An 18,028-nucleotide genomic window follows, 5' to 3' on the forward strand; every position below is an offset into this window, starting at 1 on the left:
TTTTGCCGCTTCCGTGGCATAATAAGAGCCAAACCGCAGACGACAACCATGGCAGAGCCCCCTGATTTACCAACCCACCTCCCACCTTCCTTCATGCAATTCATTGCGAATTTGAAGTACGCATGCCGCATCCCACAGAATGAGAACGGGAGTCATGTTTTATCACAGCGTATAATTCACATTCGCATTTCAAGGGGATTCCCCTCTTTAATTGTGCCACGCGAAACCTTCCATTCATGCATTATGTTGCTCAAATAATAATAATAATAATAATTGCGGAAAATGTTCGTCACAGGCGTTCTAAGGTTTATGAAAATATCTTGAATCTATTCTAGTTTTTATTTAATATTTGTTTCCTTTTAATTTTTTAATATTTAAACATTTTTTAAGGGTTTCAATATCTGCAGAAAATGGTTTTAATTTCATTGCAAATTTGTTTGCTTTTCTACATTTTTCACTTTTCTATTGATTTTCCCATTGCATTTCAAATATTTTTAACCACTGTCCAAGGACTCGACCCGCATCTGTTCTCCTGAACTTTTCTTACTTCGTTTGTTTGCCACTTTGTTGTGGAAAAAGCCTCTTGGAATAGTTTTTGGCTGCCAGGGAAACTATTTTTGGTGTCCAAGTTCCGAAAAAAAAAAAACGAGTAGCAAACTGCCTTTGATGTGCCCGCACAAAAGTTGTCCCCCAGAATGTTGGATAATGACACAAGGCGGTGGGATAACCTCTCTCTCCTACCCATCTATCCCCAAACCCAAACCCAAATCCAAATCCAACTCCGACTCGGGCAAATTCCTGTCCTCCCATCAACCGCGACAACATCAAAATGCACGTTATTAAGTATTATGTTGCTGTTGCTGCTTCTATTTGTTTTTATTGTTATGGGCCATGTTATGGCCATGTCCTGGCCCTCGTCCTCATCCTTATCCTCAACCCCCAAACCTGCTCCTTTTCCTACCATTTTCCTGGCAACAGCATCAACGGTTTTAAGAGCTTACAAAATATTTTGTAATTTTGTCACGTCTCAACTTTGGCGACGTCACTTAAAATTACATTTAGCAAAAAAAAAAACAGGCAAAAAAGTACCCAAACAAAGGAACCAACCAGGAAATAATGTTTGTCTGCGATTTTCCCTTTGCAGTTATTTTCGACAAGGGTAAATCAAAAATAGATGAATGGATGGCTGGATGGCTGGGCGAATAATGTGATGGCCAAGGTTTTTCCCATTCACTTTAAGATAGATTTGGAAATCCGAAGGTTTAGGGAGAGAAACTAAGGTGAAACTAATTTCATAAAAGATGAAATAAACAGAGAGATTTGTAGTAATTAATCTCCTTGAAAACTGTTACTTGAAAAACAAAAACTCAGTGTGTTTGTTAACAAGTTTGAGAAGCCTATTCACATCATTTTTTTATTGGTCATTGAGTAGTTTTAAACCGATTTGTAATCTCCTTTCGTCCAGACAGGTGAAAACAATCGAAATTGTGGAATTGAATTTTCCTCGAGGCCTTTTTCGGTTTTTGATTTTCGATTTTATATGCTCTCAATCCAGCTTAGCCCCAAATATATAGCTTATAAGTGAGTTTAGCCCACATCCTGTTCTCGTTTCCCAAAAGCTTTTGTTGCTAAATTTCGCAGAAACAAGCATAAATCAATGTTTGGCTTTGGCCAGAACAAAAGGATTTGCGGCAAATCAAAATGGAAATAGATATTTCCATTCTAAGTATGTCATGAATAGATAGTTTACAATTTTTCCGCATACTTCTACGCCATTCGGATTCTGCACTGACAAAAAATAGCGGCTTGAAAAACATTTTTAAATATATAAAAATAGATTCCTAAAATCTTATAATTTCCTTATAATAAATGACATTTTTCTGTGTGTTTGCATCAGTGCCCATGACCATGGCTTTAGTGGGTTAAGGCGGAGATATTCAGCGGGCGGGGAACTACCAGACTGATGCCACCAAAAAGTGCATGCCGCATTTGGAAATATTCCCCCTTCGCCGGAGTCTCTTTGGCTGCCTTTTCATACATTTATTACCATGAATTTCCATTACTCACTTAAAGAGGGGAAAATCAGCAGGGATGGTGAGGGGATTATGGGGGCGTGGCCGCAAATATGGCAGTCAGACAAACGCGTTATGGGAACTGCGGAGCAGAGCAGAGCAGAGCAGAGCTTCCCGACTCTCTCGAAGATTCATCAATGAATTTATCAGTTTTTATAGGCAATTTATTATTTATTGATGGCACTGCCACTGGCTAAAAGAGATCCTTTGGGAGAGCGGTGCAGGAGTGGTTGGAGCGGGTGGGTTGGATATGGATACTACCCATATATATATCCAGTATATCCATCTCCAGTCACACACACACACACACACAGAGCCAGCCACGCATAGCATACATTTGAGGGCCAGACAATAACTGGCAACAGCTTTTCAAACTCCAAACGATTCTTTCTCTGAATTTTTGCAGCACATTTTTTTGGGGTTATTTTTTTTTTGAATAATGGCAGGGGCATGGGTGGGTTAAAGGCAGTTTGGTCATGTGGAGAGTGCATTTGGCAGTCATAAAGGAAGCGAAGCCAAAAAAGCAGACGAAGCCAAAGGGAATAAAATAATGGCAAGCGAAAAGCGGGCCTGACTGCTATGGAAATGCCCTCTTAAATGTTAACTAAAAACTAATAACTAACTAACTAACTTTTAGTTAGGAAATATATATAAAAAATATTGAAAACTTTAATAATTTATTTATATAATTTTATAAAGTTTAATAAATTTAATATCCTTCGCAAAATAAGGTGAATATTTTTGAAAATCTAAGTTTTTGCTTTCAATAATAAATAAATCCCTAATACAAAATGCCATCAAAGTGTTGTACTTAGCTGATATTCTTTGTCAAGAAACCCGGAAAAGGGAAACTGCAAAGGGGCCCAGCGCAACATTCAGCCGGAAAATGGAAAACGGCAAAAGTAATGCGAAAGCGATGAAGCCGCGTCATAATGTCCGGCAAATTGTTGCGGGCATTCGCATCGAGGCACGTCTCAGTTTACAATGTTTGCCTTTGATTTCCCATTCAGCGCATTAAAATTCCTTCAACGGGCTGCTTTCCAGTGGGTGGGCATGGCCTAGAGGTGGGATTTTAATGGATCGATTTCGATATTTACCGAAATGTAATTAAGCTAATTTGCATAGCTCCTTGAAATATATTTTATAGGCCTATGAATGAGCCTTTAAGTTATTTAAGCTCTAAGTTAAATAATATATAATTTAACATTAACATCAGAGCTGCTAGGCTGTATCTTCTCTAGAGAGATACAACCACCCACCCAAAGCTTAACCCATAAATTCGTTCAACAAATAGCCATATATCGATGACCACAGCCGCTTAACCCTCTCATGACCAGTAATGTGATTTCGTACGTGATTCAAAAACGGCAGCAGATGGTTAAGGCGGGGCGTCGAAGGGCTTGCCAGCTGGTGATTAATTTATAATTTTATTTAAATAATTAATTGCTCTGCAAAATGCCCCATAAAATGCATATTCCGGCATTAACTTATAAATAAATTCGTGACACTAAATCACATGACAAATTTTCCAGCATTAAATGTGATAAATTTCAAAGTGCAACAACGAAATGTTTATAAAAATATAAAAAAAAAATATTTGTTAAATAAAAAAGCAGACAAATAAATACGAAGCAAGCTGGGGAAAAAAAGACGAGCAAGTCAAAGTGGCAGCATAATAATAATTTATTTCTGAATGAGGCGCATAAATGGAAATAAATTAAATATTTATGCAGCATAACCTGGCCGGCAAACAAAGGCTGCCAAGGAGCAAAAGAAATTAAATAAATACAAATATAAATAAGCAAATAAATATGCCATCAAAAGGGGCAAGCGAAAAGGACAAGAATAAACAGACAACGGGGCTTAAAATAAAACTCACAAAAAAAGGCCAACAACCAAATGCAACTTGGCCAAAAACAAAATACAAAAAATACAAAAAATGCAAAAAAAATAGAACGGGGGGCTTCAGCAGAGATGCCGTTAATTATGCCACCAAAGTGAGAATCTTTTTTTTAACGAGTAAATTATTATACGCTGTCATGCAAATAGTTGCAATAAAAAAGGCAAAAACTCAGACACACAGGCGCCAGAGCATGGCCATAAAAGAAAAGGGCGTGCGGTTGATGGGGGTTTTCAGGGGGGAAGGGGGGCTGCAGGTTCTGGGGTATGGGACAGAAGGGGCAGCTGGCATAATTGCATGCGCGAAGCCAACACCCAACCCAAACTGCACTTCGTCTACCATTCCCACCCAAAAATCACACAAAAAAAAAACAGAATTTACAAAATAGTTTCAAGAGTAAAAATATGTTTTTATATAATTTAAATGATTTTAAAAATATATATTAAAAAAAACTTTGTTTTGTGGTTATAACTGACCTAAAATATTCAAAGATAAATTGATTTTTCTGATGGGAAAAACAAACTAGTCGAGCCGAAAAAAGTTTCATAAATAAAAAACAGGAATTGAGTTATTTATTAATTAGATGTTATTAAATTAAATATAATGAAATTTTTATAACAGTTTTGCTGTGCTAGAAAAAGGTTAATAAACAAAAATGACTGAATCTTAACCAAAAGTCTCAATCAAATTGATTTTATTCAAAAAAAAGCGATAAAAACTCCGTTTTTTAGATATATATATCAACTTCTAAATATACTAAAACTTAAATAAGTTCTGTTAAATAAAGTTCTATTTTTTTCAGTGCTCTGTCCTGGGACTCATTTGTATGCACACAGGCGGCCTATTATTTTTAGCGCTGACGTGGGCGACGACGCCAACGTCGACCCGCAACGGCTGTGAAGGGTTAATGCGACCGCGGCAACAAGCCAATGGATGGATACCGTGGATCCTGCATCTCTATACCCGGCATCCCTGGCCCATGATATGTGGACCACCGATGCGGACGATGACGTTGACGACGACGTCACAGCCGGCGGGAAAAGTAAACAGCGAATGGACAACGAGGGGGGGTGCAAAATGTTCCATGTATATAATTATATATTATATAATAAAAACAAAAAAACACTTTAATTTATGAAGAAAAAAAATATTACAAAAATATTTTATTTTAAGAAATTGAATTTTGTAATATATAAAATAATATTTTTATAGCTTAACTTATAACAAATCAAACTGCCCTCGCATTTGCTGCTTTCAACTGCAGGTCAAAAACACAGATACATACGCAGAAATACGCAGACACTCGCAATTTATATTTGATGACCTTACGCACATTCAATGAGCAAAACAAAAGCGAAAAATACTTCAAAGGACTTTCATGCAGGATTCTGAAACCTGGATCCAGGATCCCGGATCCACGACCCGTATCCGGAACACGACCAGTACACATGCACATACACTTACACATACAAACATATTAATAATAATCCCTGCGATCCGAAAAGCTGGCATAATTAATGGCACACAAACAAGCAGTTCATAAATTTTGAACCCCAAAGAAAAAACAAATAATAAGATTTACTTTTACTTAAACAAAGTAGCAGAAAAAGGAAACAGTACGTTAAACTAATATTTTTTGAGGCAAATAAAACAAGAAATAAAAATAATAGTTTAATTTAACTTAAAGTTTAAGTCTTAAACCTTGATTATAAACCTTATTTATAGGTTAAACTTGAACCCATAGAAAAAGTATAATTCTGATAAATTACGATTTTTAAATTGAAGCATTAAGCTTGTTTAAAATCTCTAACAATGGCAGCTTAATTTGTTTGTCAATAGTGGCAATAATGGAGGAGAAAAGATCCCAAGCAGGCGGAAAAGTGGGCGGACAAAGCGGGTGAAAGATATGTACGTGACATTGCAGGCAATCTGGGAAGCTGAGAAAAGTGACTCCATAAACACGTTGTGCAACCAAAAACACCAATAACTAAAGAAAAAAGAAAAAAAAAAACAAACAGTTTCAAACTAGCCGAGGCAACAAACACAAACAACGACAAAAACTCAAACTCAAACCGATAGGAAACAACAACAACTAGAGCAGGTAACCTGGCTACTTTATGCATAGCATAGCTACTTTTCGGTATTTTAAGATGTCATAATAAATATATACTAAAAGTACAGCTTTTAAAGTTATGATTATTGTTGTCTGGCAACATTTAAAATCTCTTTTCTTTTATGCATATTTATTGAATTTTTTAATTTTAAAGGCTATAAATTATTTCAAGAAATTTAAAGCCTTTGAAATTAAATAATTCCCAAATAAACATTTTCGCATTTCCTTCTTTCATGATTTTAATTTTTGGTTTACCTTTCAAGCCAGTTGGTTTTCGCTTTCTAGCTTTTTTTCGCTGATATTTGTCAGCTCCAAAAGCAAAAAAAAAAAAACACTGAAATTGAAGTGGGAGAAGGGGAATTCCCTCTATGTGACACACGGGAGAAATTAATGCCTGCCAAAATGCACGCCAGGCTGCTTTCTTTTTCGCGGCCCCTGCAACCCCAGCCGCTCCACCTGTCTCTTTCCACTGCTCGGCACGTTTCCCAAACAAATAGAGCGAGAGGGAGGATTAGCGAAAAGAAGAGACGGGGCTAGGGAATAACGTGCCAAAAGCAGAACACCAAAACAAAAATGAAAAAATCAAAGAAATCTCAGCCACCGAGATTTTTTGCGACAGACAAAAACACACACACACACACACACAACTTTGCCGCAACTTTAATGTGCGACAGAGAGGAGGAAAAGAAAAGAAAGAGAATGAGAAATCGGGGTTGTCATCTCGTTCTTAAGTTGATTTCAGATAATGTTTTCTTATGTTTTAAAATGCAAATTGCCAAGATGGAATAAAACTTATCAAATTACCTATTATTGGATTTGAAAATAAGCTTACAGAGCATAATGTTTCGATTACGGTATTTATCGACTAATATTAACCTTAAAAACGGTGCGCTTGTGTGGAAAAATGTACATTCTTTACAAATTAATCCAAGTATGTAAACGGGTATGCGACCTACTTAAGTTTATTAAATACGTAGGTGTTTCATTTAAAACTAGTAGCGATCCAAGCAATCCGTAGCAAACGAGTCGAAGAAAACCGAGCTGTGATCCGTGATTTCGATAAATAAGGTTGTTAAAAGTTTGCAAGACGGTTTTCATGACCAAAACTTGCAATTTAAACGTTTCCCAACACTAGACTGAAAAGCCGAAGCAAGCAAGAAAAGAAGGCGGCGAAAACGCAATTCATCGTAACCTATCAAAATCGAACGAAGGAAGTCAGTCTTCGAGATAATTCCAGTCGAGCTAGTCGATCAGATCCTAATATTTTTCGGAAGGTAATTAACTTTTACATTAGGATCATGGACGTGCAGAAACCTAAGGACCTGGAAGTCGAGACCGCAGCTGTGGCCGAGGAGAAAGACAAGTGTGAGAAGCAGAAGCCGGAGGAGAACTCGAGGAGAAGGCAGGAGCAGGAGATCGAAAATAATGAGAAGGACGAACAGCCGTCTGACAAAAGTGATTCATCCTCAATATCTTCGGTAACCAGCTCTAGCTCTGAAGAGAAGGAGGTCGAACCGAAGAAGGACGATCTGGATTCTGACGAAAGTGATGAGGAGCTCTTGTATTCACCCTCAATACCTTCTTTCGCCAGCTCAAGCTCTGAAGATAGCCCCCAGGACCAATCACGTGAACGTCCTGGCTGCTCGCGTGGCCAGTTGGGAAACGTGTCGGACAGGAAGCGCAGGGTGTAAGTGTCCAATTCTAGCTCTATGTCAAAAACCTTTCTACTCCTATCTCTATTTCTAGCTCTAGCTCTAGTTCTTCATCTGGGGATGAGAATAAAAGGATGAAATCCAATTGGAACTGGTCGAGTTCAAGCTCGAGTTCAAGCTCGAGTTCGGAAAGCGAAGTGGAGATGGACCAAGTTCATCCTAATTCTGGCCACCGCTGTGGCTATCGTCGTTTCTCTACGGGAACGATTTTCAAGAAGGTGATCCCGCGAGAGAGATACAAGTCCTGGGACTTGTAAAAAAAAAGGCGACACGCAAAGCTGCTGAAATGGCCATAAGCATCGAAAACATAAAAAGCAAGAAGACAGCTCTACATCCATTTCATACTAATTCATTCATATTCATTCATTCATATGCTGCACACTATTTTTACACTTTTTAACACTGTTTCACACTAATCTCACACACTATGTAACACCATTTTCAAGCCATCATCATCATGTTGTTCCTGCTGTTAATAAACATACAATCCTCGTACACTCACCACTAATAACCTAACCGTCATTTCTTAATAACTTTTTAATGGCAAATTAATGGTAAATATGTAGTTCCAGAGATATCATCGTTCACAAGGGCAGGCGGACGGACCAGAGGGACAGCCAGCCTAGGACGCCAAGACGTCTTACATACTTTCCAACCAAAACAATATAGTAAAAGGTATAATGAGTTAAAAATATTTCAGGAATAAGAATTACAGGCGAATAATATTTGTTCATTGCATTCTTTAACACTCGCTTGTTTTGTATGTGCAGCTCAGCTTTAATGTTGACACAAAAGGATTTCTCCACGACCGGCTTTGCTTTTCTTTCTGTTCGTGTTGTTGTGCGGCTTTATTATGGCTTTCTTTCTCGCCGTCTTTCTCCAATGTCCCGCCCCCTTGGTGCCCTGTTGCCTTGTTGTTAGTGAAAATCCTTTTGTCCCGGCCCAAAGGACAATGGCATTGACTCGCCTCGAAGTTGAATGCAACTTGGCCAACAAAATGCAGAGGAATTCAACGAAACGCTGGATGGAGTAACTTTAAGTGGCCATAAGCACGGTGCTCTGATCTTGATGTGGATAATGCTTAATGACCTTGAAAATAAGGGCCTGTTGTCATGTAATGGAGAACAAAAGTAATTGCAAATTGTGGGATTTTCTTTACGTGGCGAGGAAAATGAGAAGACCAGCTAAAGGAGAATCACAGTCGGGTTTTTATTTTTATAGAAATTTTCAAATAATCATTGGACCATCAAATAACGAGAGGAAAGTTAATATGATTTTCAAAAATTTAATTAAAGTTTAATGTGCTTTTGTGGCGTTAAAGGTAAATAAGTACATTGGCTATTTTTACATTTTCTTTTCCATGGTTCTTCCCTTCATTTGTCTCTTTCCTTTTCATGCTTTCCAACTCGCCATTTCCCTTCTGTGCAACATTTGTGTCGCATTAATTTGAATTTGAAGCGCGTTCAAAATGAAATCACGCGCACTCCGCCGAAGCAGAGGGCAAAAAAGTGGTCTGGCCGTCGGGGGGGGTTAAGAGGTTACGCCGGGGGAGTGATGGGGTCAAGGGGTCAATGGGGTTAAGGGGCAGTCGGTGTGACCAGCCCTGATGTTGTTTATGGTGGCAGGCGGCGCGAAATTAGCATTAGGCCAAACGATGCCAAACAATTTTGCCGGCGTTTTGTGCTCCCAAAAACAATGGCCACTGCGGCCAGGGGTTAAGGATTGGCGGTGAAGGGTTAAGGGTCCCGGGTTTTGGCTTCCAAATCGCGTTGCATGCCAGCATTATTGGAAAATGCAATTCGGCTTTTAATTGCCAGCAATTGATGGCCTAAAGGGAAAACTTTAAACTTTAAAGGAGGAGAAAAAAAAACTGGGCATGGTCATGGGTGTAGGGCGAAAAAGTGTGGTTAAAGAGGGGCGGAAGAGGAGGACGAAATGAAAACCCCTCGGGTGTCGTTGGTCAATCGCAGCCAAATGTGGAAGCGTTAACCCTCCACTACACAGGCAACACCTCTCTCTTAACCCATTCGGAGCCCTTAGCCAATGTCTCCCTCTCTCGTCGCCTTCCTCTGTTAATAATCGATGACTGCAGCACTGGCGAAGGTTTAAGGGGGAAAGGGGGTTAACAATTGCCGGCAAGTGTCGCTGGCCGCACAGTCGTGGCCAGTGATTTAGGGTCACCAGCACACGACCGAATTTCTGCAATGCATTCGTCCGCAAAATGGCCCACAATCCACCCTCCTACATGTGAAACAATATGAGATACACTTAAAGAAATTATGTGGTTGGACCTTTAAAGATTTTTTGATTAAAAAGGTTGGAAAATTTTTTGAGTTCTGTAGTTTATATGAAAATATTTTAAGGTTTGGAAAACTTTTAAAGGAAGTTTTTTTAATTATTTATTAGTTTTTATCATCAATAATCGATAGTAATCGATTATTTTCTTCTAAGCTTCTCTAAGAAAGTATCAATTGTACAAATTTAAGTATAGAACACGTTGCCCCGTCAAAATGCAGGCCATTTCAAGGGGAGTTAAAAGCAGACTTAAGGCTTGCACCAACTCTGTTGCATGGGGGGGGCGGTGGCTTTATGGCCGGCCCTAGTGGGTGGGGCGACTTGGCTTAGTGGCGCGGAAATATTAAATGCGCCACTTTGCCGCACCATGCATTATTTTTCACTTCCGCTGGTGGAAATGGCCACCGATCAGTCATCGAGGGCATGTCCCACCTGCCAAAAAGCTCTTGGAAAACCCACACCCTCAACGCGCCTGTCCCCGCGGAATAATGCAAAGCATTAATCGGGATGGAATAGGTGACGGTGTGGCTGTGTGGAACTATGAAAAATATTCTATGGAAAGCTTTTCATTCCATTTTCGTGGAAATTTAAGCTGAAGTTTGGGTTTAAAATATTATTTTGATAAGATATCAGTTCACCTGTTATTTTTTAGGCTCATACTTATGGCTTTTATCATTTAATTAGTTCATATTTATTGTCATTGCATTGGGTTTACCTGAAAAGAGAGAAAATAATTACAAAATTAGTTTAATCTTTAAGAAACTCAAAAGTCTTAGCAGACTAGGAAGTATAAGTTGAAGGAACCCTCAGCACTGTCATCCACAGCCCCATCTTGGCATAACATTTTCTTTATTTTTGCCTTTAAATCTTCGCGATAATCCCGCCGCACTTTTGATATGCAAATGGAAGACTTTTGGAGTCGGAAAAACCCTATGGCAGCCCCTGGACGAATGTCAATTGCAGGGGATCCGAATAAACAAATGAGAATTAAATGGAAATAAAATGAAATGGCTCAGAGCGGTGGGTAAAAAAGAATGCCTTAATTAAAAGCATATTATTCCCATGAATATTTTGTTGAGGCACCGAAAACTGAAAACTGAAAACTGAAAGCACAAACAGCTACACATTGGGCAGAGGCAGCAGGAGGGGGTAAGAGGATGGGGTAAAGGATTTACAGTCCTTTGGCCATTGTTTTCGGTTATGGCCATTGTTGCTCTGCTCTGCCGGTTGCAGATTTTGCCATCATAAAATATTCAAAACATTTAAGAAATTTTCTGTGACAATGGCAATCTTCTTCCCTTTAATCCTGGCCCAACCAAACCAAAAAAAAAAACCAACAAAACAAAACAAAACAAAAGCTGAAAATAATAACAAAATTCCACTTAAATTGCGCTTTTAGTTTTCCTCTCACACACACACACACATATACTAGTTTCTTGTTCTTCCTGGTTTTCCATCTTGATGCAACGCCATCTTGCGGCCATTTGTAAAATGTCACAAAACGAAATGAAAATGAAAATGAAATTGAAGAGCCCAGAAAACCAGGCAGCGGGGCAGGAAAAATGAATTGAATTATTTGACTGCCGGAGAAATGCTTCTTAAAATATTAATTGAAATATTTAAATGCAGAAGGGCGGAAGAGGAAGCCCAAAGAGCCTTTACAAGTGCCGAAATCTTCTGGCCAAAAAGCGTTTTCTCGATGAGTTTTCATTTGATAATTTATAGGGTTGTCTGGGGCTACAGAATTCTTTATGGGTTAAACGTTGGTTAAATTAATTTGGTAAAAAAAACATTAAAAAATATATATAATATCAGCCGTATTGATATTTACTGAACTGCATAAATAAAATGCAAATGAACAAAGGGTGAAAGGGTGAAAGGGTGAAAGGGTGAAAGGAGCAGGAAAAGAGTAAACATAAGCATATAGAATACATTTTTTTGAATTTTTGTATATCGTTATCTATAAATATGCAAGGGGCCATACACACATACAAAGGAAAAGCGGGAAAATCGGGGAGAAGGAAACAAGAAGGGAAGACAAGGCAAGGCAAGTACCCCTGAGGCAGTTCATAAACTTTCGAGTAAATTGCAAACTTATGCACTTCGTCCGTCGCCTTTTACCTGAGTTTGTTTGCATGCAAATCGAGAGCGGTTTACCTTACCGCTTTCCCAACTAACCGCTAACCGTTTCCCCTCCCAATTTTGACTGCTTTTCCGCCAAGTTTACTGACTAGCAGCCACTTTTCATGTGTCGCTTCGTTTGTCATGCAATGCTCGAGGCGTCTCCTTAGCCCCATTTCCCATTTCCCATTTTACTATTTTCACAATTTCACAATCCCTATCCAACGTTCGGTTTTCCCCCCACTTAACTACACTCAAATGACAACCACCCCTTTTGTTGGTCACATATATATATATAGTAATATATGCCCTTATTCCCTGAACTCCATTGGCCACCCATTGGTAGCCCAGAGAACCCCTTCATTCGACTGCATTTCAATGCATAACATCATAATATGGCAACGATTCTATCTGAACACATGGCCAAAACTAAATGGAAACATTAGTTGGGGTCTGGTTTTGCCGCCTCATATATATTTTTGGTGGTGTTAAAGGGGGGGGGCCAGAAGGGGGCAGAAAGGGCAGTGCAATAAAAGTTAAGTTCCATTTGTGGCTTACTGCAAAATGCAGAATGCAATAACAAAACTCAAACTCGAGTCGACATTTTTATGCATATTTATGGCACGGTCATAATGGCAAAGGCACCAACAAACAGCCATAGTAATGGTAAGTGGGTTAAGGTATTACAGTGCACCTCATGGGTTAAGACATTATGGTAAACGCACTATTTATGTGGCTATAACAAAAAAATCTATGCAAAAAAAAAGTCTCAAAAAGTTTTTTTAAGGGTGTGAAATGGTGGGAAAACTGAAACTCAACTTTTGTAAGGAATTTTCTTAAATATTTTATCTAATCTTAAAATAAAGAAAATAAAGCATTCCAAGAATATAAAAATTTGTATTTTTAAAATATTTTTTAAAGTATTTTACCATTTTATCTAAGAGTTCTTTGAACTATCAGAAGATTTCCCACGAATTTTACGCATTTACTTTACTCTTTACATTTTCGTACAGTGCATCCAATAACGATAGTGCGTTCCAAGGGATACCCTTAAATTTCAGTGCCCAGTTCATGATAATGTCCCGATTCCAGTTGTTTTTGTTAAAACAAAACAGTTTTAACTTTAAATGCAAAACTGAGCAGGAAAATCAGAGAGTTGGGAAACGAGAAAGAGGCGTCAGAGGAGGGAGACAGAGTGGGCGGAAAAACTAAAGACAAAACAAGAGAAAAAAAAAAATGGAGCAAAGAGATCCTTGACACAGAATGCAATGAAAGTCGCGATTGTAGCTGTTGCTGGGGAAGTGAGTGGAGAAAGGGAAAGAAGGAAAAAAGGGGAGAAGGAAAGGCGGGAAATGGGAAATTTGTGAAGGAAGGGTGTTGTTGTTGGGGGGGTCAGAAACTTTCAGTTCGTGCTCTTTGCTTTTCGTTTCTTTCTAGTGTGAAGTGGGGGAAGTGAGCGACGCCAAATGAGTTTCTTGTTCTACACCCTACACCTGTGGCCATTCAAGGGTATGCCTAATGCGTCTTAGCAGTTGCCAAATGTGAAAATTATTATTAAATCTTGAATTTTTAACTATAAACAATACTTAATGATTTAGTTTTGGTTAAATTAATTGTGATTTTTGGAGTTAGCAAGTGGAAAGTGGATGGAGCCCTCAGCTGTACTTCTTTTTTCCCTCCTTATTTTTGCTTTAATTTTATAATATTTTTTAAATGCAGAATTATGATTGAATTTCTCATATTTCTTTCTTTTCTTCTTCACATTTTCTATGTTTTTTCTATCGACTTAAATTATATTCAACGACTTCCCATCAACTTAATTAGTTTCTCTCTCTAATAAGAGCGTGTTGAGGACAGGTATTAGCAAGTGCCTTAAAGCCGCGAGTTCTTGTTGTTGGCCATATGTCACACGCCAAGCTACACGAGCAACAAAAACAAAAACAAAAACAAAAACAGAAAACTAAAAAACAGCAAACAAAAACAAGGAGCTGTTGGCCAAGTTAATAGCAAACGAACGCATTAAGCAGGAGCAAGGGGAAAAATTGAATTCAATTTTCTTGCATGGGAATGATGGGAAAAGTGCGGGAAAAACGGTTGGAGGCAGGGGGGGGTCTGAGGATTCGAAATTGCTTTCGCTGTTGTTGCTGCGCTATTAAATAGTGTTGAAAATAACACATTTCTGACACCCAACTCCGGATCGAGCTAAAGCGAAGGCTTTTCAGGTCGCTAGCGGGGATTTTCCGGGGGGCATTTCCCCACCTAACACCAGTCGCTCTTTTGAGTTTGTCGAGCACCGGATGTGAGCGCATTTAGGGCGGTATTTATGAGACACGCCCATCACTACCCACTCTGACAAGGGGCTTAGTGTTAAGAATGAATAAAAGGGGGGCCAAGAGGATAAGGTATTTAAAAATATTTACAAAAAGCCAAGTTCGCCTTCAAAACTTTACAGCTTAATCGAAAGTTGATTATTTATTTCATTTAAATTATTTATAAGAAGGGGTTTTAGTCTTTGAAATGTGTTTTTTATAAACATAAACATTTAAGTATTAAAAGTAGAAAATTTCTGAATAAAAACATGTCAAGGTGAGAGAAAGCGTAATTTTAGGGCTTTGTAACTTTCCAACTTCTACTAAACAAATGGCTTATTGAACTTATTATTGGTTATAACTACCAACTGAACAATTAATTAGTAAGCTATTGAAGTAAATCATACATTCCAGTGGCAGCCATAAAGGGGGGTTTCAGATAATTATCATTAAAATGCGGCTGCCCGCAAGATTATTGTAATAAAAGCGGCGATTTGATTGATGGCGCTAACAATTGGCCTGATTTTGGATTATGGGGTGGAAAATGGCATGGAAAATGCACCTAATCCCGGTGCTCGTGAGACTCCGCCCCATTCTCCGGAACCCGAAAGCCAATTAACAGTCCGTGCCGTGACTGTAAGTGCATGTTATGTTTTTGCCACCTTCCGGTGTCTCCCACTGCCACTTCCCCCTGCCCAGGTTTTCGAAGCATTGTTAGTGCAAAGTTAGCATAGTAAAAAATAATTGAAAATTCGCACAAAACAAAACACAATGTAGTGTGTTAGTGTGTGTGTGTGTGTGTGCGTGTTGTGAAATTTCATTTTGCTTGAACTTTCATTTCATTTGTGCCCGCATTTGTCGGGCATTTTTAAGCGAGACTCTGGCTTTTCCATTTCCCTTGCTCTCGCCCATGGAAAGCATATTAGAGGTGTGCGGGCAACACCTCTACCACCCATTAGGCTCCCACTATGGGCGTGGCAATTGTTGTAAGGAGTCCAAGTGCAAACGTTTTGTTTTGTTGGCCGAGATTGGAGCGCGCTTTTGAAATATTTATGCATGCAAATTCAACGGGAAAACACGAAAAACGAAAGCGACAAAATGAAATGAAAGGAAAACTGCCAGGAAAAAAAAAATGAGAACAAGTAAGATAGCACAGCTGGAATATTCGTACAATTTTAGGGGAACTTGAAGATATGGCAAGCTAATTTAAATTAACATTCTTAAAGGATAAAAAGAAGAACTATTTCTAGTTCTCTACATACAGGGTGGCCCATGTAGTGTTTGCTTTTTGAACTATCAATAATTTTGAACTTTGACATTTCGAATGTTATTGTCAAAGTGTTAGATATTTAGTAGAAGGTTTGCGGTTTACAAAATACTTAAGTTTAGGCTTGAAGAAAGTTGGGTAATATTGATATTTTCAAAGGGCAAATCTTTCGAGGGTCGCCTTTACAGGGAATTGCCTTCTTTACAAAGAAACTCCTTATGTAGAAAAGAAAGTTGAATTTTATAATAAATTAAAGATAATTATCTTCTTGTAATATCAATTCAAATCAAAAACACCTTTAAATTCAACGGAATAAACACTTTTTGGCCAATAAAATTTCCATTTTCCAGCTTGGTAAATGCAAATAGTTTACCTGACGCTAAGTAACTGTCGTCTTTGATTTTCTTTTGCCAAATGGCATACTCATTCGACTAATTTGCCATCTAAAGAACATACACCTACACACACACACACCGATAGATGCATAGATAGATAGACCCGCAAAAACACACACATACATGCCCACATAAATGGTTGTCCAACTTTGGTTTTTGGGTTCAATTTGGTTTTTGGGGGGTTTTCAGGGAGCTTTCAACAAATCTTGCCAATCAATGGCTACGTGAGTGCCAATTACACACGCACACACAGAGAGAGAGAGAGAGAGAGACACCCATACACCGACACTGATATCCAAACGCCTGCACATTTATATGTGTGCGTACTTAGATAGACAGAGTGACTAAGCATCTATCTGCATCTCCTTTAGATGATGATGGTAGTTGTGATTAGGCATTAAGCCCACACACTTGCATAGGGGAACTAGTACCACTACCCCACTACTACACTACAGAACACACACACACACACACATACATCTATACACACACACAAACACAGAATCCAATACACCGTAGGACACATAAATAAATTATGGAAATTAAACATGAAATTGTACAAAACCTCGACACGAATGCGACAGCCAAAAGGATCAGGCTGCCGGGCGGAGTTTGTGGCAGTGTGATAGAACACTGAGAGAAAGTATGGATCTAATTTGGCTTATAAAATTTTTCGAGTTTTCTTAAGCCCAAAACTGTATGCTATGGTTTTTGAACTACTTTTCAAGGTGGAAGATTCGAAGATTTTTTTCATTTTAATTTAAAATTCTGATAGTTTGTAAATATAGCAATGTGAAAATTAAGTAAATAATATATTATTAACTAATTTTGATTACCCTCTTGTAAGTTTTTCTCCAAGTACCCTGGCTTAAGGTGGTGTCTCTTGGAGAGCCTCCGATAAGGTTTGCAAATTGACGGAAGCAACACATTTGCAGCAAAGACAGCGGCGGAACGGAAAAGGGGTTCTTACGGAAGCCAAGGAAAATGCATGCAAAGCAGCTGCTAGCCCCACTTTCTCCCCTTACCCCTGGCCCTTTTCTACGTTCCCATTTTGCCAGGGTCTTTTCTGAACTCAATCTCCTGGCAACTGCCAACAACTTTGTCAATGTGGCAGCACATCTGTGACCAGGAAAAGGCACAGGGCACCCAGAGGGGGTGTGTTTGGGGAACCCCCCCTTCCCTTGCAATTCCTATTCCACTTTACCTGTCTCTGCTCAGAGTTTTGTCAACGTGTTGACAGCTATGATGATGATGATGATGATGCTGATGTCTCCCTGCCTTCTGGAATATCTTTCAGCCCCTCCTGGACAGCCTCCCCACCCTTCGCCACTCCCTTTCTCCCCTTTTCGCAGCATGTTAACAATGCACGACAAAAGCGCATTAGAGGCATATGTGTCTGTCTGTTTTCTAAGTAGATGTGTGTGTGTTAGGAGGGGTGCTGCGTGTGTATGTGTTTGTGGCTGCCCACTGCTGGGGGTCACCGAAACCCCTGCCCCTAAGCCCCTTTTTCACCGTCCCTGAACTTCCGCCCTCAGTTGTGGGCGTGGTCCGCTTGGTTGGCTGCATTCAGCATGTCGCAACGATTTGTTGCAAATTGTCACACACCTGGCATGGGTAAAGAATGGGGGGAGGGGGAGTGCCATCAGGGGAGGCTGAGGCGGCTGTAGGAAAATGAAATGGGGGTGTTGCCACCTCGGCTCTGTTGTTGCATTTAATTACGCGTGTCTGCGCGCCAAAGTTTACTTTGTCTCGCCATCACACACAGAGAAAGCGAAAGAGACGGCCATAGGCGGTGCAAAAGAGATGGGAAGAGCAATGCACGTGCAACGTGTGGCCTGAAGTGT

The 18,028-nt window shown here is 39.2% G+C and overlaps 2 protein-coding genes across 5 annotated transcripts in view; one reads left to right on the top strand and one right to left on the bottom strand.

Annotated features, from left to right (window-relative positions):
- LOC108103100 (low-density lipoprotein receptor-related protein 2) overlaps positions 1-18,028 on the bottom strand; it is a 156,828-nt gene that overhangs the window by 26,563 nt on the left and 112,237 nt on the right. The window lies entirely within an intron of this gene.
- LOC108103104 (suppressor protein SRP40-like) lies at positions 7,146-8,218 on the top strand. Its single transcript, XM_017208473.2, has 2 exons — positions 7,146-7,772; positions 7,832-8,218. The coding sequence occupies exons 1-2, from the start codon at positions 7,384-7,386 to the stop codon at positions 8,052-8,054; spliced, it is 612 nt and encodes a 203-aa protein (XP_017063962.2). The 5' UTR covers positions 7,146-7,383; the 3' UTR covers positions 8,055-8,218.

Source organism: Drosophila eugracilis, unplaced genomic scaffold (genome assembly GCF_018153835.1).
Source record: "Drosophila eugracilis isolate 14026-0451.02 unplaced genomic scaffold, ASM1815383v1 contig_649, whole genome shotgun sequence".
NCBI lineage: Eukaryota > Metazoa > Arthropoda > Insecta > Diptera > Drosophilidae > Drosophila > Drosophila eugracilis.

What these genes read in the sequence shown, in the direction of transcription:
- LOC108103104 (XM_017208473.2), top strand. Translation starts at nt 7,384, where the DNA reads ATGGACGTGCAGAAACCTAAGGACCTGGAAGTCGAGACCGCAGCTGTG. An exon ending in TCGGACAGGAAGCGCAGGGT is followed by an intron (nt 7,773 to 7,831) that starts GTAAGTGTCCAA and finishes CTCTATTTCTAG; the next exon opens with CTCTAGCTCTAGTTCTTCAT.